Below are 22,595 nucleotides of genomic sequence, written 5' to 3'. Positions count from 1 at the left end.
GCGATTGGAGAGGGGTTTCTCTGTACAGAACAGAAAGCATGAAAAGCTCTAATAGGAACATGCAAGGGAAGCAGTGGAAATGATGATGAAGCTAAGGAATGGCTGCAAAAGTGAATGATACCTTTAACCAGGTATTGAACTACTTCCAGGGTCACACAGTGGTCTCCTAGAATATTTGCGTATTTGGCTTCAGTCATTGCAATCACAACATACGTTTACTGTTTCAAATAGAGATGTGATAGATATTTGGAGTAGAATTCAGTTAGACAGCATAATTGCTGGCTGGGACAGTAGTGTACAGCAAACATTGTATTTACCGTCTGTTGATATATGTCCACTGTAAATGTACTGGCTCTCATTGTCTTCAGGCTGCAAGATAAAATACGTATTTGAATGAACAGTTGTCATAAATAAAATCAGTATGATAATGCAAATCTAAAATGATTATTTTACAGGCTGCTTCATTTACAACACACTTCTAAGAGGGAGGTCATAATGATAATAAAAAAATAATCCAAAAACTGGCATTGTGATGCAACAGTTCAGAGTTAGTGCGTCACAAGGACTTTGTAACCGTCTTTTTCTCCTTTTGGCACCATGACAGCACTGTACTAGCGGTCACTACAGTATGGAATAGAAATTAGCTCTATTTTATTACATTTATTGTAGGCTGCCATGCGATTCATTTGATCTATGATTTATCAAACCTGAATACACCGATTGATTAAAAAAAGTGCTCCCAGGTATCATTCATAATAGGTTTTTATACTATTTAATGTATCCATTCATTGCATTATATTGTCATTCTATTAATGCTATTTGATTGGAATACTTTATTTTACTGTATAAAAGTATTCATTTTCTATAGAAATACTACATTGCAAATGCTGATGATAATCGTGGCTTGACATTATCTTTTGTATGAACCTAATTAATTGACACCCTGTTCACATTTGTATTGGAATGATACTGTTAACATTCATTTCAGGTTTAGAACATACCGATACGATAACACTTGCGGTCGCAACTCACTTTTCAGCACCTGTATAACACTGACAATGTTGTGATATACTTGTCCACGTCTAAGCTGGTTGATCTCAATATACTCAGAGATATAAGCACAAAGGTTTGTGGGATATGCAGAGAGATCGGGAGATTTTCTATTGAGTCAAAGGAGCGCTGTCGGATTCAGCTGCTTTGAGCTTATTTATTTGAAATATAAAAAAAAATTGTGAAGTCTACTTTATTCTTGCCCAGGGTTTCTTGACGAAAAACATAACCCGTGGTAGTGATGACATACCATAATCTATACGAAAAGCACACTTTTCTGAACACAGCACCAGACATGGCGCATGTGCAGAAAACAGAGATGAGCATTTCACACAGATACAATTATAAAACCTGGATTTATTTGCTGTCAGTTTTTACATGTTTTTAGTTTTTAACCATTTATTCAAATTTCCCATAGATCATTTGCTATAGTATCCTATTTGTAAATATATTATAAAAAACAAAACAAAACAAAATAAAACTATCAATAAGACAAGCAGGATCGAAGTAAAAGTGGAGAATCTTGGCAATATCTCTGGTGTGAGTGAGCTGCGCATGTCTCAGACCTGTCCACACATGATCTGTTCTGAGTCATATCGCAACAGTACCAGTACAAAACGTGCTCTTGACTGGGTTATAGCAGTACGACGGCAGTAACAACTCCAGCGCGAACAGACGCTGTTTTACTGTTCCACAACGATACCAGTATAAAAATACAAGTGTGAACAGGGCTTTATGTTCAAATCACAGAAAACTGTTGAGAGGAACCCACCACATGTTCCCTAGACCCTATTGTGCCTGTCGATCACGGGAATGTTCTCTGGCATTCTAACCATATAAAGCATTAACATCATTTAGCGCTGCTGTAGATATTTTAGTTTTAATTTTTACACTACTACATTTTTCTTGCCACAGCCAAACAAGTTATCCTCCTGTTTAATTAACAGGCAATTAAACAACACCCGAGCTAGACACACAGGAAGTAAATGGAGAAAGAAAATCAACTTTATCTATCAAATTTATAGCACTGCAGCAGGATAAATGGACTTTACCCAAGCCATAGTCATTGCAAGTTTATTAAACTCAATATTCAACAGACGAACAATGAGAGACTTGTGAGAATGTCGTTATGCTAATGATGACAATGATAACAATGATAACAATGAGAGTTTATAAAGCTTTGGTTATTTCCCCTTCAGAGAGCAAGTTATTAGGGGTTATTAAATGCAGTTTAATATTTACTCATGTTGTTCTGGCTCTTTAGATTGTGTTAGTTATTTTTGGTTTCATTGGTTTACATTCTGCCACCCTTTCAGCCACAGATAACACTGCCTGAGTAAACAGAGCATGGTATTTGTGTACCCCCCCCAACCTACCTGCCCTGTAAGAGCAACACCAGTGGACATTTCTTACCTGTCTTATTCTGCCCGGCTGGGATATTAGGTTAACCGAAGCTAATTGCAGTGTAACTTCATCCAAGGCATCTGTGAAACAAGCAATGTCCAGAAATTAGGTAAACAATGCAGTGACGACCCTGAGGGTTTTTCCCTGCATGGTTACACAGAAGTGTCAAGGAGTACCAAGCTGATGCCTGTCTCTAGGATATCCTGGAACAGAACAATCGTACAAGAGTGACACTGACCTGAGTAAAATAAACTCACTCCTGATTGAACCCTGTGGAACATGCTAGGGATCATGCAAGTCTAATGGGATCGAAATATATCTTCCTGGGTATCAGAGAAAACATGAGCTATGATCCTCATTTCATCTGATGCTTAGGCATCTACTGGTAAGATGGTAAAGGACAGTGGTTGAGGTTCAACTAGATACCAGACAGGCGGGCCTAATTTAACATCCCAACTGAAACAATTGAATAATTCAACATAACATTGTTATATTACAATCCCTAGCCACGATAAATAAATATATACAGTTACTCTCATTCACAGCACTGTGCTACTCCAATGTTTCTAAAATGCAGCCAGTGACACCACATGAATTCACTATACTTGTCATGGTTTGGGCTGCTTGCATTCTTATTCCTCCTACTACATCTCATTTAATATATATATATATATATATATATATATATAATATTATATATATATACTGGGGTAATCGTATTTGTTTTCATAAACGTTTTCATCGGTCCTAAGTGTCAACCTGCTATTCATAAGAGTGAAACACAGCAAAATATTGTCGAGTTATGGAACGCTTTCTACAGTCAAGTCTAAACTAAAGACCTTTTTTTAAAGGTGTTTTATTACTACACTTGCTCTGTCATACAGTTTGACATACTCGTGAATAACACTTTATATTAACTTTATATGAAGGAAAATGTTTAATATAAATATATACTCACTCAAGAACATATTCTCTGGCATAATCATTTTGAAACAGCGTTGTGAAGCGGAGAGCACGAGAAAAACTGAGAATAGTCAGTTTTTTTATTATTATTATTTCTTTGCTGTGATCTGCGGCTGACAGTGGTGCTTTTCTTTATTTCTTTTACCTGTGTTCACAATAAACAGTTTGGATGTACACTGCCTGTGTGAACCTGGTAATTTTCATGGAGCGTTACAACATACAGTATAGAAGTGCTGCTGATGCAGTCGGTGGGAAATTTGGGCTTGCTTGGCATTGCAAAAAACATTGATCGAGCCTCAGTGCGAGGCTCGATCATTGTTTGAAAAGGATTTTTTTTTTCGTGCACCACAAAACGATCCATTTTGTGTACAGTGTGCAATATGGCATGACACTTTCACTGATTCATAAACTCGACCCTGATCGATTCCCTGCTTTAAACAGGGTTTATTAATAATAATAATAATAATAACAATAACAATAATAATAATAATATTATTATTGTTTATTATTCTTATATAATAATATTATGATATAATACATCTGTAAGATTAACATTTAAGTAAATTGGCTTCCCAAATAATAATAATAATAATAATAATAATAATAATAATAATAATATTATTATTATTATTATTACTAGAATTACAGTATTATTCAAAAGTCATCCTACAGTGTTTTGTTTATTTATTTATTTATTTATTTATTGGTCCTGCAGTTAAGAATGGAAATCTTATGTGTGCGTATGGGAATGTGTTTACCAGAGTTGCCAAACAAAACGAAAATACAAAGTATTTATTTAATTTTTTTTTCTAAATGCTGACATGTCCTGAATTTTTGGCAGACGTGATAGATGGTTTAGGAATAACAAGAATTACAAAGAATATTGGTGAGAATATCACAAGATCCTCCTTACCTTTTGGTGTGCCTGTGTCTTGAACTGGATATTTTGACTGTAACGACTGGGGGTTGGGGGGAGGGACGGACGGACGGACAAAAATAAAAGCAGTTGTTAAATCTTTCAAAAAACATAGTTTTTAGTTATTTAATGTTTTTTATAATGTATATTATTTTTTATTCTATCTATCCATTAAAATTAATTATAAAAAAACATCCAACACGTGGTTCACTATGTTATAACACGTGTGTTAAGGCCTGGTATAAATGCATGGCTTTGCCACTCACTGATTTCCCTTTCATTTCCACAATCCTGCGAGTTCATTACTATAGATAGCCGATGACAGGTACTCTGATAGGTTCTCTGTAAATGAAACCCTAAACCCAAAATAATACTCAAAAGAAAAAGAAAACAAAAAAGGGCTGGCATACCATTTCTGAGGAAAAACTGCTAGGATCTGTATCTTCCACAGGACCTCTGATGATGTGGCCTGGGAAGAAAAAATAAATAAATAAAAAAAAACCCAAAAAACTCAAATCAATTTATAAAATAACCTGGTTGGTTCCTTGAGAACTTACGGAAATGTTAACAGCATTTTCATGTACTAATCATGCACTGCACTCCACACAACTGTTATATATTGTGTAGACCCATCTTGTGCTTTCACAACATGCAGTTATAAATGTTATGAATCATTTGCATATGGGAACGATAAATGAAAGAATACAGATGGTTTCCATGTCTTTTAGCGTCCAGGTAAGATTGTTCCCATGGTAACCAGGAAAAGATGTCTGAAGGCGGGTACAGTTGTTATTTCTTTTGAGTCATCTACCTCCGAGTGGGTACCCGGTGAGCCTGATATACAGAAACTGAGAACATTACATTATTTAAAAAAGGGGGATGAGTATTTTACTGCTGTACAATATGTTCTGGTACTGTATTTAAAGCTGAAAGTAACCTGCAAGCATATATAGCGTGCTCTTTTTCAAGCACCCCCCACCAAAAAAAATGGACTTAAATACAGTTCTTTTGCAGGAAGGCATGGGGCTATTGTAAAACCTTTTTTTTTTTTTTAAATCAAAAAGCACACACTGCCGCTCAACCCACTCCCCCTACCAGCACGCTTTGTACGCTTTCAGAAAATGCTGCACAAGGGGGTGCCACTAGATACTGAATCTAAAGGTTCACATATCATGTTTTTGTGTCATTTGTTAATCAGGTTATCTTTATCTATTATTAGGACTTTGATTAAGATCTAATAACATTTCAGGTTTGAAATATGTCAAAATCCTAAGGTGTTCACAAACTTTTTCTCGGCACTGTATGTACCTTACATACCTCAAGGTCTGATTTTGACATTGATATCTGAAATCACTGATTTTCTCATGGAGTGAATGACTACACACATACAGACACGCTACTTAACACAAGGGTCCAGCACTGTGCACTGGAGCAAACATTTAGTAAATCAAGCGAGTTTTCCTTTAAAAAAAATACATTAACTGGAAACAGCATGAAAACAATAAATAAAAACTGTCTATTATAATCATTAAACACACCTGCCAATTCTGTTAATGAAAGTGGCATAAGGCCAGTCCAATTTTTATGTTCTTGTGCATATTTTAGCATTTTAGTCTTGTTCCCCTTTCTTAACAGAGGTATTCTTACTGCAACACATCCTTTAAGTCCTGATTTTAAGAGTGACTTTCGCACTGTTGATTTGTGGGACAACGACACCTGTTCTGTTGTTAATTCAACGCTTGTCTTCTTTCTATTCCTTAAGGATATTATCTTCAAGTATTGCCCATCCTTGTTGGACAGCTTTTTGGTCTTCCAGTCCTGGGTTTGTCAATTACAGATGATGTTTCTCTGTACTTGTTGATTATGCTTCGGATACCACACCTTGAAAATCGAGTGATGCAAGCTGTTTCACTCAATGTTTTTCCTTCTTTATACAAGTCAAGGTTGTTATAATAGTAGAAGACACCTTCAGTCTGTACCAGAGATATTTACAGATACTATACATTAAACCATCATTTGCTCACCTTCATGTTGGTTCATTTCTCTTTTGCCTTTCATGTTCCCTTCATAGCTTTTCATGGCCTGCCAAATTTTATTTTAAAACCATAGCCACAAACTGTTATTTCCCTGTTTCTGTCAGTTTGTCCTTTACATTTGCTGTCGTGTTCTTTTTCTTGTGCTTCCTTTTCTTTTAATTCAGGTTAATCTCTTTATCTTTTATCGCCTCAGTATTTTCCGCTTGCTGCTGCCTGTCCGCAGAGCACTTTCTTCTTTTTAAGTTTCCAGAAATGCTATTGGTACTGTAGAAGGTTAGACCTTCTTACTTGAAATGAGGCAGCTGGTAACCCCCTCTCCCACACTGCCCACTCCCAGTTTTGCAGAAGCAGATTTTAGTTTCACTTTGGACTGAAAGGTTTTGACAAAAAGACTTTTTAATGACTTTCATAATGTTTTGAATTAACTATAACTCATTGGTTATTTTTTAATTTTTGTATTCAGGTGGCCATCCAAGTTTTCTAGTAATTGCTTAATTAGTAAAAGTCTCTATTTGACTTTGCTTCTTAATTTTACCTTAAAATTTAAATTGAACATTCTGAAGGTTTCTAGTAATTACGAACAGAGAGAAATAATGTATTCCAGTTTTAGATATATTTTTTACTGTATAACCATTAAGCAAAAACAAGCAGTTAATACACAAAAAATAATAGCTTTGGTTATTCATAGCACATATCCAAGATATCCACCCTCCTATTTGACAAATTCTTTAAAAAACAAAAACTTGGATAAACAATGCTGCCAAAAGAAAAATAAACTGTTCAAATGATAGCAGGAGAGTTGAGGACTGAAAGAACAGTAACTGTTGTCTTAACTGTCGTTCATCTCTACACAAGCCTACTACACATGCACTGTATTCAGGCTGATCAGCTGCGTCAGGTGGTGACATTTTTATGAACTACATACAGTCTGTTTCAAAGCTGTTTTCAAAATGTCTGCTCTAGTGCAAGCAAGAAAGCAAAAGAATGAAAGCAAAGCAGGATGACTGTGTACATACATTGTAACATTTTCTGGAGAATTTGAAAAAAAAAAAAGTGTGGTTTGGTAAATCCCGACCACACTGACAAGGTTTTCCCAAAACCTACCATGCACTGTAAAATGTAAAGGGTTTCAGGTCAATTACCATAACGGTGCCCAAATGGTCCTGTGGCAGGGCTCAGATTATTGATAATATAAAACAGGAGCTGAAAAGTTATTTGTTCTCAGCAAGCTGTAGAAAGAAAGAAAAAGGCTGTGGGTTGGCTGTGAACTCTCTCTGATTATATATATATATATATATATATATATATATATATATATATATATATATATATATATATATATATATATAGTACCAGTCAAAAGTTTGAGTACATTTTGCTGGAAACTAGTTTTTTTTTTTCATAATTGACAATGTTTTACGCAGTATACGTTTCTGTAAATACTTGAAAATGAAAACACATGTTACAATATACAAAACAAAATATAAGGAGTATCAAAGCAATGTTCAAGAAAATTGAAAATTGTCTCTAAATCTTGGATTCCTCAAAATAGCCACCCTTTGCCTTAATAACAGCCTCACAAACACGAGGCATTCGGTTAACAAGTTTCAGCAGGAAATTACCCGACATGTCTTCCCAGCTCTTCTGCAGCAATTCTCAGAGATGTAGGGCACTTGTGGGTAGCTCTGCTTTGACTCTTCTGTCCAGTTCGTCCCATACAAGTTCTATGGGATTTAGGTCTGGAGATTGGGCAGGCCAGGTCATTAGATTGAGTTGTCCTTCACTTTCCTTCTTCGCCAGATACTTCTTGCACAACTTTGAGGTGTGTTTTGTGTCATTATCTTGAAGAATGAAGGACTGCCCAACTAGCCGTAATCCTGATGGAATGACATGCCTCTGAAGTATGCTATGATAGCCATGCTGGTTGAGCTTGCCATGGACTTGGTAAAGATCACCAACTCTGTCACCAGCAAAGCAACCCCAGACCATGACACTTCCTCCTCCATGCTTGACAGTGGGAACCACACATGCAGAACTCATGCGCTCACCCTCTCTGCGTCTTAGATACTCGGCGGTTGGACCCAAATATTTCAAATTTTGACTCGTATGTCCATAAGACCAACTTTCACTCCTCAAACGTCCAGTTTCTGTGTTTTTTGGCTCAGGCAAGTCTCTTCTTCTTATTCTGCTCTCTTAACAATTGTTTATTTGCAGCAATTCTTCCAGTTAGGCCAGCTTCACACAATCGCCTCTGAACAGTTGATGTTGAAACATCTTTACTTCTAGTAGCATTTAGCTGAGCCTGTATTTCAGGGGCAGTTAATTGCCGGTTTCGCAGAATGTGACTCGAATGAATTTATTCTCTGATTCTGAGGTCATTCTTGGCCTGCCTGACCTTGTTCGGTCCTCATGAGGGCCAGTTTCTTCAAATGACTTGATGGTCTTGGCCACAGTAGTTACATGCACTTGCAAAGTTCTTGTGATATGTCTTAAAGACTGACCTTCATTTCATAAAGTAATTACTTTTTCTTTGTTTAACTGAGCATATTTTGCCATTTTCTGCTCCCTTACATTCAGGAATGACAAACTTGTGCCTATGCTACCTATATTTATAGTAATTATGGACCCTCACCTGTTAACAATAATTGGTGACAGAATGTTAATTAAGTGACACGCTAGTTAACTCAGAGAACATCTAACAAAGACACTTTTATACTTAGGCCAGTGTTCTAACACCGTGTTATACACATTTCAGTGTTTTAACTGACTTGGGCTTCAGACTAAAATCCCTTTGCTTTGGATGACCATTTCATTGAAATTGACAAGATTTACATTTTCATTTAAAAATTAAATTTTTGATGCAATTCACTTTTGATTATCAGCTTATATAAGTACACATATCATATAATGAAATATTAAGTGTGCATATATATATACATACACATACAGAGTGCCTATAGCAAGTCTACACCTGCTTGAACTTTTTTCACATTTTGTTGTGTCAGTGCCTCAGAGTTTCATGCATTTAATTTCTTTTCCACTTATCTACACACCATACTTCACACTGTTAAGGGAAAAAAGTTTTTATTGAGAAAAAAAATTATATTTTAAAAATACTAAATTGAAAGATCATAATTGGATAAGTCTCTACCCCCCTGAGTTAATACTTGGTGGAAGCACCTTTGGCAGCAATTACAGCTGTGAGTCTGTTGGGATAATTCTCTACCAACTTTGCACACCTAGATTTGACAATATTTGACCATTCTTCTTTACAAAACTGTTCAAGCTCTGTCAAGTTCCTTGGGGAGCATTGATGGACAGCAATCTTCAAGTCATGCCACAAATTTTTGATTGGATTTAGGTCTGGCTCTGATTGGGCCATTCAAGGACACTTAACTTTTTGTTCCTTAGCCACTCCAATGTAGCTCTGGCGGTGCGCTTCGGGTTGTTGTCATGCTGATGAACTTCCGTCCCAGTTTCACCTTTCTTGCAGAGGGCAGCAGGTTTCCCTCAAGGACTCTGTACTTTGCTCCATTCATTTTCCCTTCTATCCTGACAAGTGCCCCAGTCATTGCAGATGAGAAACATCCCCATAACATTATGCTGCCACCACCATGCATCACAGTAGGGATGGTGTTCATTGGGTGATGTGCTGTGTTGGGTTTGCGCCAAACATGGCTACAGAATCTCCCGAGAGTTTTTTTGCATACTTCAAATGGGATTCAAGGTGGGCTTTCTTGAGTAATGGCTCCCTTCTTGCCACACTACCATACAGGCCAGATTTGTGGAGTGCTTTGGATATTGTTGTCACATGCACACTTTGACAAGTCTTGGCCATAAATGCCTGTAGTTCTTGCAAAGTTGCCAATGGCCTCTTGGTAGCCTCTCTGATCAGTCTCCTTCTTGCTCGGTCATCCAGTTTGGAGGGACGGCCTGATCTAGGCAGGGTCTTGGTGGTGCCATACACCTTCCACTTCTTAATAATCGCCTTGATGGTGCTCAAAGGGATATTCAAGGTCTTTGATATTTTTTATACCAATTCCCTGATCTGTGCATTTCAACAACTTTGTCCCAGAGTTGCCATGCCTTGGTGCTCATGGTTGAGTCTTTGCTTTGAAATGCACTACACAGCAGAGGGAACTTACAGGAACTGCTGAATTTATCCTGAAATCATGTGAATCACTACAATTTAACACAGGTGGAGGCCACTTAATTTAGTGAGTGATTTACACCTGAGCTCATTTAAGGTTGCTATTACAAGGGGGGGTGGACACTTATTCAACCAAGCTATTTCAGCTTTTATTTTAAATTAATTTTCTACAAATTTCTAGAATATTTTTTTCACTTGGAAGAAGTTGTGGGGTAGGATGTGTAGATAAATGAAAAAAAAAAAAAAAAAAAAATATATATATATATATATATATATATATATATATATATATATATATATATATATATATATATATATATATATGAGTGCCTTGCAAAAGTATTCAGACCCCTGACCAATTCTCTCATATTACTGAATTACAAATGGTACATTGAAATTTTGTTCTGTTTGATATTTTATTTTTAAACACTGAAACTCAGAATCAATTATTGTAAGGTGACATTGGTTTTATGTTGGGAAATATTTTTAAGAAAAATAAAAAACTGAAATATCTTGCTTGCATAAGTATTCAACCCCTGTGCTGTGGAAGCTCCCAGTTTGCACCAATGAAAGAAATTGCCCTAATGAGGACACAATTACCTTACCATTGGCCTCCACCTGTGAACCATTAAAGTTGCTGTCACATTTTCTGGATAAAAACCCCACTGTTGAAGGATCATTGGTAAGGCTGTGAATCTGAAGGAAAATGAAGACCAAAGAGCATTCTACAGAAGTTAGAGATAAAGTAATACAAATGCATAGATTAGGGAAAGGGTACAAAATAATATCCAAGTGTTTGGATATCCCAGTGAGCACAGTTGGATCAATAATCAGGAAGTGGAAGCTTCATCACACCACCCAGGCACTGCCAAGAAAAGGCCGTCCCTCAAAACTCAGCGCTCAAACAAGAAGGAGACTTGTGAGAGAAGCCACAGAGAGGCCAACAATCACTTTGAAGAAGCTACAGAGTTCAGTGGCTGGGAGTGGAGTAATGGTGCACCAGTCAACCATATCAAGAGCCCTGCATAACACTGGCCTGTATGGGAGGGTGGCAAGAAAGAAGCCGTTACTCAAAAAGTACCATCTGAAAGCACATATGGAGTTTGCCAGAAAGCATGAGAGTGACCCAGCTGCGATGTGGGAAAAGGTTTTGTGGTCAGGTGAGACCAAGCTAGAGCTTTTTGGCCAAAACTCAAAGCACTATGTGTGGCGCAAACCTAACACTGCCCATGCCTCAAAACACACCATCCCTACAGTGAAGTATGGTGGTGGCAGCATCATGCTGTGGGGATGCTTCTCATCAGCAGGGACTGGGCATCTTGTTACAATTCAAGGAAGAATGGATGGAGCAAAATACTGCAAGAGAATCTGCTTCATTCTGCTAAAAAACTGAAGCTTGGGAGGAAATTCACCTTTCAGCAGGACAATGATCCCAAGCACAAGGCGAAAGCATTGGAGTGGCTCAAGAACAAAAAGGTGAATGTCCTACAGTTGCCCAGTCAAAGTCCTGCTCTCAATCCCACTGAGTATCTGTGGCACTATTTGAAAATTGTGGTCCACAAGTGCCGTCCAACCAACCTGAACAACCTGGAACAAATCTGCAAAGAAGAATGGGCCAAAATCACTCAACACTGTGTGCAAAGCTGGTACATACTTACCCCAAAAGACTTAAAGCTGTTCTTGCAGCGAAAAGTGGCTCTACCAAATAATAATGTGTGGGGGTTGAATACTTATGCAAGCAAGTTATTTCAGTTTTTTATTTTTCTTAAAAATATTTCCCAACATAAAACCAAAGTCACCTTACAATAATTGATTCTGAGTTTCAGTGTTTTAAAATAAAATATCAAATAGAACAAAATTTCAATGTACCATTTGTAATTCAGTAATATGAGAGAATTGGTCAGGGGTCTGAATACTTCTGCAAGGCACTGTAATATATATATATTATATGCAGTGGAACATCCCTTTTAGTGGGAGCAGGGATGAACCATTTTATTTTTTGGCAAACTTTTATTTTTAGCTGTCTTTACTCTCTGTGTTTTGCTAGGCATTTTTGTATTTATTATTTTTGCTACTGCCCGTCCTCTACCGTTGCTCTGTGTCTCCTATCCCTCACAGTGGATTCCCACACCCATATTTAATACCCACCACTCCCCAAAACTGAGCACAATAGCGAGCCTTGAGTTTGTAAGCAGCCCTGTATTCAGTAATCATGGCATGCATAAGAAGCTGCTGACATTGGTGTGAATATTTTAGAAAGTTCTCTTTTTTTAAAGTTGAAGAATTAAAACTTAAATTTTCTTTTATCAAGGAACTCAAAGAATGATTGTGGGGAAATTATTTTTTTGTAACATGGTACTGTACTTGAAACCTGGCATAACAACAGCTAATTAATAATTTAATTAATAATGTACTTTACCGACAAATTCAGGATAGGCTAGAGGATTGAAAGTTAAAGATCTTCAATTCTACAACAGCTTTCTTCAATCAGTAGTGAAAGCAAAGCATATGATTACCATTTAAGCGATAGTATCTATCGATGAAGCCACGGTCAACTAACACACAGCCTTGTGACAGAGAGAGAATGAACGCCAGTCAACAATCTCCCTCCCTCACTGCCCTGTGAGGGCACGGTATAAAAGGAACAGTGTGCCCCGGACTGGATGGTTTGACAGTTCATTCCAGGGTCAGTTGGAAGTTGGCCATCCAGGAAGGGGGCGGGGGCACAATACCAGAAGTCATCGCCCTAATGCAGTAGGCAATGTGTCAGTCATGGATTGAAGGATACCACCGAAGGAGGCATGACTGAGGGCATTTCAGGGGATGTGGCCCAGCAATCTGTTCCTTGGTTATTGTTGCAAAAGACCTGTAAAGGCCGAGCCAAAGCAAAAGTAAAACCATGAGTGTTTGTATTCGTTTGTTAATCACTGTTGTTTTGTAATTATCAGACGGCTAACAACCGGGAGCTGTCACTGTCAAACTAGCATCCAACCCGGAAACACTGCACCAGTCACAAATGTATTCACCACCAGCATGGGAGCACTGCAAAAGGTCGCGGTGCCATGCCAGGACATTACTGCTGTTTATTATTGTTTCAGGACTAAAACCCAGTATTATTTGGCTGTGCAAACTACACATGGCTGTGTAGTTGCCAGCAATATTACTGAATGGTGCCAAACTGCTTTCAGGAAAATAAAATAACTGTCTGCACAGTGAATCTGTCTGTGTGTTGTTGTTTAAGCACTACATCACCACTACACCTGCGCACTACTAACCACTTTGCCACAAGCCTTCATCAAGGGGGCACTGTCATTATTGGAAAATAGTTTTTCTCATTATTTTCTTTAAAAAAACACTTTAAAACCTACATATACCTTGAACCTGTAATGCATCGTTGTGTACCCGTCCGCTGAGAAGTTTTAGGAAAATAGTCCCAAAAACATTGATAAAGGATCACACACAAACTTAGAAAAAAAAAAAAAAAAAAAAAAAAAACTTTTTTTCCCTTGTCAGGGCTGCTTATAGTTGCCAATTATATGAAAAGAGCAATATTACTGAACTGTCCGTGTCTCGCTTTGTTGTTGAAAGATGCTGTATCTGTGCCGCCGTCGAGCTGACAGGCTGTGATTGGCTCTGGGCAGTTGCTGGTACAGGATTGGTTGCTTCCGTCGATATAAAGCATTGACTGGCTGGTTTTGTTGGATAATAAAATTTATTTGGACCAATTGTGTCCTTGTTTAGTATTTTTTGTCCAATAATACAGCAAGTCAAAAAGAAAAATCTAGTATTTTCACAGATTGATATTAAATTGGATTCTGGGAAATGTATTTATTATTATTTTTGTAGTTGGTTTTATTTTTTAATGGAAAAAGGGTAGTCAGCGTAAATTGATTAACCATTTCTGCAGTGTTTCCGGTGTTTATTGGCTATCCACCGACTTCATTTTTTTGTATCAGGGATGTTTTATCGGGTTTTATTGGTTAAAGCCCTAATTATAACTTATATGATTATTCTATTTTCATTAATTTTTGTTTACAGTAAACTCAAAATTATTAAGGTGAGCAATGGTCTACTGTTTTCAGTGCAAAGAAATAAATTATATTCCAGAAATTCAGGGAGCTCAGCAAAATCAAATTAGGTATTTCTCAAGAATGCAGTTTTAGAAATCTACAGTGCTTAAACTTAGAACACAGTTTAAAGTAGTAAAGAGAAAGGCTTGTTAAAAGCCAAATAATTACTTACTTTTTAACCAAGCTGACATTATTTATTCCTTATAAAACATAACGGAAAAGAGGAAAAAAAAAACTTGGTCTGAGATGGTTAGAGTTTGATTTGTGATTTTTACACTACAACCTAATTCTCTTCCAATTTCTTATTCTTACTATGATTGGCTGCAAAGACAACAGGGCTAACCAGTGATTGGATACTGTTTTGTTGGGTGGGTTTTTATTGTGCACAGTTTCTTAATAACTGAAGACATTGCATTCTAAGAGATGTAGGCTAGTTGGATGAATGGATGGCTTGACATTTTACTGGCAACGGATTAATCATGATAGCAATAACGTAAAAACTGTGACTGATTACCGTGTTTTGGGAAACACAATAGTGTCACTAGAAATTCATGACCATTAGCTCATATTGAAACTACATTTAGAAGTTCACTGTCCTATATGTTATTACACCTGTAAATAGTAAAATAAACACTTGAACTATGCCGGACCAGACCAGAAGAGGAACCAAAGAACTGTTTTGCCTGAAAGAGACGATAATTACATAAAAGTGGATTTGTACTGTATAAACTTATATTGCATCACCCCCCGTTAAGTAGTTTTAATAGAACACAGAGTTATTTATATTTTATACCATTATTATTTTGGTTTTGACTACAAAGGTTACTCTTATTCAGATTAGTACAACTGTGTATGCCTTCTTTTTCGCCTGATGCACTGTATATAATTGAGAATGATTTACACTAACAGTCATTTTGGCCTGAAGATTGACAAACTTGTTGCATTTTCTAAACCACAACTAATATGATTTTATAATGTGTTGTTCTGCAAATCCAGAAGAGAAGTGAATGCTGACAAACCAGCTTTGGCACTCCCTATAAATGTGTGGGGCATTCACAAGCTAGTGGCAAACACCATTTTTAGTTGTTGTTAAGAGCGCTAGTACCCTAAAACATATCGTTGCAGTACACTTTTGTCATTCATTTCATGGAACAGGAAAGGGTTTTTTTTATTGTTTGAGGTATTTTTTGCAATAATAAATTATAAATGTTTCTATTTACTTTTTTATTTTTAAATATGGTTAATTTACCAACTGTACAGCCTTAATCTTGCCTGTCAGACAAAAGGTAGCAGATCTGTTGTTGGGCACAAATGAACCCGTGCATGTACCAGTGGTGGTTCCTTAGATGAAGGGAGGCAATGCCTCCTCAAACTATCAAAGTGAAAAGATTTTTTTTTTCAAAGTGAAAAAAAAAAAATACTGTATATAATACTGTGTAAAATGTGTAAAAAGGGAAAAAAAAACAAACTTTTTAACTGAAACCCTAGATTCAACAGAGTAGATCTAGCTCCTCAGAGGAGGCAGGCCTTGGTTACAAACTCCTATCTGCTATTAACAACAATACTGGCTGAAGTACTTAAAAATAGATGGTGAGTAAGTAGATTCAAGAAAATGCACAGAGTCCTTTTCTTCAATCAGTTGCCAGGTTTATTGAAATATGCAGGGAGTCTGGTCCCAGGTACAGGACATACAGAACTCAAAATTACAATGCTTGCGTGACATTAAATACCCTTCTGTATAGATGGTCCACCTCCCCTTTCTCTGACATTAACCAATGGTCAAGGTAATTTAATTTATTGTGTGAGTGTTAATGTGTGTGTGTCTGTGTGTGTGGTCAAGTGTGACAACCTCTGAACTCAGTGCATTCTTCACACTCCTGGAGACAAAAGGTCCATACATCTGCCTTTTGTTATCTCCTTGCGACCCCCATTGATGCCAGTGGGATTATCTCTTTTGATCTCTCTGAAGTCTAGAGCCTGTTCCCTTCTAGTCCACAGCATTGTTATCTCATTAGCTTGCAGTCATTGTTGGGCAGTTTGTAGACGCATCGTCTCTATCAGTGGTTAGCAGTACATGCAATTTGAACCAAACAGTCTGCTATCTGCAATATTAGTCTCTTTTCAGAAAAGAACACCAGTATAGCTCTGCTAGTCCACATGCGTAGCAAACCCCTAATCAATTCTCAATCCATGTTTTCCAACACTGGCAGTAGCACATCACGTGACCTGAGCATGTGCTTTAACTGGAGATGTGCTTTAACACTGAGGTTTTTTCATCAGAGGAGACAAGTCTCTGTTACAAACTCCCATCTGCTAAACCACACACAGGCCAGTACTAGAAATGGCAATGACGTAGCTTGATCACTGGTTTTAATTGGAGGAGCAACCTGAACCTTCCCACTCCCTGCTGAAGCACTGCTTAACTGAATATCTGCGATTGGGAAGTGGAAAGAGATTTTAACCAGAAAAAAAAAAAAAAAAAAAAAAATCCATCATAATGGTAGGAAATTAAAAAAACAAACAAACAAACAAAAAAAAACATCTGGGATGGTAGACAAAACAGAAACTGTGTCACTGCTTGATAGTGTGAAAAATCCCTTGACTGTTTAGTCCCATTAAACCAAGTTAAATGCAAAGCCAGTTTTGTTGACATGCATGGATTAGGGGAGTTGTAGTTTTCCTCTGCATTTCTTCTGACTGGAAACACCTTTCCGCGTGTACCAGATAAACAACTATTCCCAGAAGACACTGCACACCTGATTGACCACTGCAATGTGACACTGGTATATTAATTGTATACAGTGCATTTTAAACCTACGCTGGCAGTGTGTAACAGATAAATTCGTCAGAATAAATTATGATGAGCTACTGTTTTCTTTTCTCTGTTGGCTAGTGGAGAAAGTGGTAACACCTGTTTAGACTGCACTTGCAGATCTATTGATCTACTTCTCCTAGTATATGCACTGGACTTGCCTGACTTATGCACCACATTACTGGAACCTCAGAAGATGCACTATCCTTGCACTACTAATACGTCACTGTAGATATAACTTTCTGTAATCCTAACTTGTTGCATCCTAGTTCATATTGTATTTTAGTAGTATTACAGTGCTCCTTCGCTAATCTCGATTATAACGTGCATTGGATACAACGCTCCTACAGCATGTCCCCCAATTCCCCTAGTGATTCATGCAATATTTCTACAATATATACAGTACCGGTGTTAAAACTGTAAGCAACTTCTCAGTCTAACTTCCATTTGTCTCTCCCTTTTGATACAGTATCTGAACTGAAGAAAAGCTGCGCTGGCACTTTATAACACAGACATCTTATTCAGCATTTGTTTTATAACTAAATAAATATTAGGCCTATTGTGTGGTTATCTTTCCTAATGCATTTACTTTTTTGCTGCGAGAGGTGCTGCAGAAGTTTCAGCTTCGCTTCAGTCCCGTTCCGGCAGCCAAACCTGGGGTGAGCCCATTCCCTCGTCCCCTCTCCCGACCTAAGTCATTTAAAATGTAAGTCATGTAAGTCATTTAAAATATTAACTTAGTTTTGAATTACCGACAATGTTTTTGGTATACTGTATGCTTTCAAGTTTCAGCTTAACAAAGGTAATTTACTGAGTGATGTTTTATTTTAGTGGCTGAAGAAAAAGTGTGATATAGCTGTTCACCTTCTGATGCCATTTGAAAGAAATATGTTTAAAAAAAAACAAAAAAAACCCCACTTATTTGCAGTCTTATTTTCTTCATTCTGATATACTGTGAAATACTGGGTATGGTTTCCTGTCCTTTTGCCAAGGTATGTAAAAAATACATCAAAGTGTGTAATATAGTACAGATATATCAAGTGACTCTAAAAAACAGTGTCCTTTTTTGTGTTAAATAAAGTTTGGCATTAATGCTAAAGAATGTTAAAGAAACCAACAGAAGTCCTCAGCAGCTCAAAAATCAAAACTATTAGTACATATAGTATATTAAAAAAGAACACAGTTAATTCAATAGGGAAAATACCACATACTAAATGTTGGGACGTGCAAACAAACAAAAGTAAATTGCAATTGTTGACAAAAAAAAAAAAAAAAAAAAACAGCTAAAAGAACTGAATTTATGAATATTTCTGAAATGTCAAAAGTCAGCAAAAACAGGCAACTCCTTCAAAAAAAAGTTTTTGATAACATTATCCAGGCCCCCATGGGAATGAGAGAAAAAAGAAGAAATGAAACCAAGAAAACAGGGTTTTTGGCAAGAGGTTATGTGTAACTTCCACAAAACAGAAAAGGCAACAACTCTAACAACAAAGCCTTACAGTATAACAAGTTCAGTGCCTGTGGGTCGGATAAGGCCAGGTTTCTTTTCTCAGCAGGACTGAAGATACTGTAGATATATACTGTAGGTAAATGTTAAGATGTAAGTGGGCCTGACAGACAGACAGACATTTGGACTGATATCCTCTATATCTGCCAAGGTCCTCAAGACAAGAGGACACGTCTGTCCTGATACATGCACAACTCTAGAATGTGAGAAGCATGTGGCTGCGTTTCTAAAAGGTTAAACCCAAGAGAAAACAGTTACTCACTCACTCCCCCAGAGATTAGCTCTCAGATAGAAAGGCGTAAATCCGTTGAACTTGATTTCAAAATTCACATTTCAGTCACAAAACTTGCATTCCCTTGTTTCTCAAATGCCTGTACAGTACAGTATTTTCAAAACAGTGAAGGTTCAATCAAAACAACTAACAACAATAATATCAGGTCAGTATCACTTGTATCGCTCTACAGTATCGCTCAACAAAATCTAGGCATCAGTATATTTTTATCTGTGTGGTTTTTTTTATAATAAACAATATGTCAAATACAAAATTTAACAGCAGTATCTATCATCTTTTTGATAGGGTAATCTGATTTTCTTGCTATCTGAATCACAGCTTGGGGTTTCATAATGCAATATACATTCTGTTAACTACAGTGTATTTTACGTTAAGGCTGATTATTCCACTACAGGTTGCCTGCCACAGATATTATATATATATATATATATATATAATATATATTATATATATATATATAATATATATATATAATATATAATTGTACAGGCTGAATCAGCTAGATCAGTCAGTGCCTTTATAGAAGAAAGAACCAGTGGCATCTTGTGAATAGTTAATTGGATACAGGTATCCTGTTCTAATTTTGGCAATATAGGACTGTGCACTTGAGGGTTCTTGCACTTAGAAATAGAAGGGCACTTTTGCCTCGTTTCCACTGCCTAGCCAAAATCAAAAGAGCATTTCAGTGCTTGGCCAACTTCGGAAATCCTTGTCGTGCATCAACAGGTCCCTTGGGGATTGTGGAATAGTATTTTGTTTTGTTTTAAAGAAACTGATGGTAACAAATACATTTAACCGTCACAAATAAAAAGGATAATTTCAGAGATATGTAAATCGGTAAAACGTTTAGATTATCTTGCATTAGCAACGTCCTTTTATAAGAATCATTGTTACCCTGCCCCGCCCCCAGCATTCCAGTACTTCCAGATTTAGGACTACAACACCACTGCAATAAGTTTTGCAGAATAAGAAACAGTGATCTAAGATGTTGAACATTTTACAATTAAAGAAATGTGAAGTATGAAATATAATTATGTACCGATTTTGCCACCGCCTTCAATTTGCCACCCTAGGTGACCGGCTGTTCTGCACATATGGTTACTTCGGCTCTGGTCATTGTGTTTATAATTAATAAAAAAGCAATGTGATTTCAGACTTTTGTGCAAAGCAGAGTGTACATTGTTCAATTAAAAAAAATTTTTAGGCGAACAGAATAAAGCTTAAAGAAAAAGAATAAAGAAAACGTTACATGCATGCTTTACCGATACTAAAGAAAATCAACCACAATTGTAGCTTTTTCCCTGTTGGTATCTCTCTACATGCACCTCCATACTTCCTTTGCAGCTAGATCAAGTTAGAGATACAAAAGCTGACCAGATAGCCATTTGCCATGGGCAGCCGTAGCCGGGACTGCCAAGCAGTGGAACCGAGGCATAAGCGATCTAACCAGTATGCCAAGGCAGGCAAATAGAACTGAAGAGAAGCTCCTGAACACAGACTTTTAAAAAACATCCGGTATTTGAAAATTAAAAGTTTGTTATAAATTTTGTAACAACAATGTAACATTACTTACAACCTAACCTGGCACCTTGGGAAATGAGTGCACAGAAAAACAGACAGATCTGGCTTAATCATGCAGCAGGAAAAGGGAGCATTTCTTATAAACGGACCTGACCGGGTGAAAGGAAGTTGTGGTTTGTATTACCTGTTTTGAAATATATCAAGTATACTAAGGAAATGCATCTACAAGGAAAGTAGTATATATTGAATATATTTATATTACACGTATTCATTGAAGTTTAATACCTTGTTCTGCACCTGTTATACAAGTGTCAGGGAATTAATTAGAGCTAATAGACACCAATATTGGGATTTGACCCGAACAACACACATGGTTGGATGTAGATTTTCATAATATTGGGCCCTTTATTAATTATTAAACATTTGTATTTAGATAATGTCTACAACATATTCTTGCAGCTAATAATCTCCAGCTACCTACAATGACCTCTCTCTTCTTAGCTATGGAAATCTGAAAAGATCAGAAACGCAAATTGGTTTGCCTCAGGCACCACTGAAGAGAATCTACAACCTCTGAGGTGGGCTGGAGTGTCAAGAAACCACATTACTTTTGAACATCTGCGTGAAAAACTGAAGATTTGCAAGAGTTCAAAACCACCAGGCACAGATGGTAAAATACATGATGCTTAACAACAATATTCTTCAACTTTTCGGCTTTTATTTTTTGTTGAGTTAGAGGGTGTTTTTTCAGTTTTTATTATTATTTGGCAAAATCAGTCATTTTCAGTTATTAAAAATAAACACTCACTAAATTTGTAGTTCATATAATAAACTGCACGCACATTTTACCAATACATATACAAACGTTAACATACTGTGTTGAAGTGAGGATGTCCTCATTTAGGATTCAGGCAATTTAGATAGATAGAACTCTGGATGCATTTTGAATCTGAAAATTGTGAGAAGTATTTCGTTTTTACACCCCCCCACTGTAATGTTGGGGTTTGGATGTGGTGAAGAAATAACTATAATTCAGCTGGATACAGACAGATCCAATGTTACAGTTGTGTTACTGCAGCTCACACGTTGTCCACATTGCTTTCCAATCTCTCAACTCACTTCCTGGTTTGTCAATAAAGCATATTGAATACAAGACCCTTTGTGATTGGGTCACTGGCAAGGCTGTTTCTGTCTGAGAAAGAGACTCAGAGGCAAGAAGCTGCACTACTGTGTACATTTATAAACAACTATAAACAAACAAAAAAAAACACACTATCAAAGAATCAAACAAATAGGCAAAGGGCCAAAACAAAAGGTTTTACACAAACAACACAGCACTGCAAAACACACCTTTGCCTTCACCATTAACTCCACTAACACCAGTGATTCCCCTTTTTATACACCTGTAGCTGGAGCCTCATTAACCATTCATCATTCAATTATGGTCCCAGCCACATTCCCTCCCTGACACCCCAACATTCCACACACACCCCCACACGTTACATCGGCAGGGCTTCCACCCTGCCACACCCTTCCATAACTTTTACAAACAATTAGAAGGCAAACACTAATACACTGACTACTACAAAGCAACCTTAATGCTAACAGGAGTGTTTAACCAGTTGATTAGCCTTTAAAACAGTAAGTATTTTTGTATTTATTACAATTATTTTATTAATTGTAATACTGCTGTTTTTATTAATTTTGTATAATTCATTTTACACAAATTAATTTTGTAAATATAAATGTTAACCTAACTAATAATGACTGGTCCTGTATTTATTGGTCCTAAACAATAACAAAATATACTATAGAGTTTTTTCTTTTTTTTTCAGCTACAAGTTGATTTTTTTCAGCCCACAAGTCACTCAAAA

General features: G+C 36.8%; 1 protein-coding gene across 1 annotated transcript in view; it reads right to left on the bottom strand.

Annotated features, from left to right (window-relative positions):
* edaradd (EDAR-associated death domain) overlaps window positions 1-22,595 on the bottom strand; it is a 36,137-nt gene that overhangs the window by 5,061 nt on the left and 8,481 nt on the right. Inside the window, exons 2-5 of the mRNA XM_041249947.1 lie at window positions 4,744-4,802; window positions 4,331-4,376; window positions 2,464-2,534; window positions 318-369 (exon numbers count right to left, since the gene is read on the bottom strand). Coding sequence (XP_041105881.1) covers window positions 318-369; window positions 2,464-2,534; window positions 4,331-4,376; window positions 4,744-4,802 — 228 coding nt within the window. The remainder of the gene's footprint in view (window positions 1-317; window positions 370-2,463; window positions 2,535-4,330; window positions 4,377-4,743; window positions 4,803-22,595) is intronic.

This window comes from Polyodon spathula, chromosome 5 (assembly GCF_017654505.1).
Source record: "Polyodon spathula isolate WHYD16114869_AA chromosome 5, ASM1765450v1, whole genome shotgun sequence".
Lineage (NCBI taxonomy): Eukaryota > Metazoa > Chordata > Actinopteri > Acipenseriformes > Polyodontidae > Polyodon > Polyodon spathula.
Note: the sequence above shows the minus strand (reverse complement) of the source record. Positions and strands in the feature narration are given on the sequence as shown.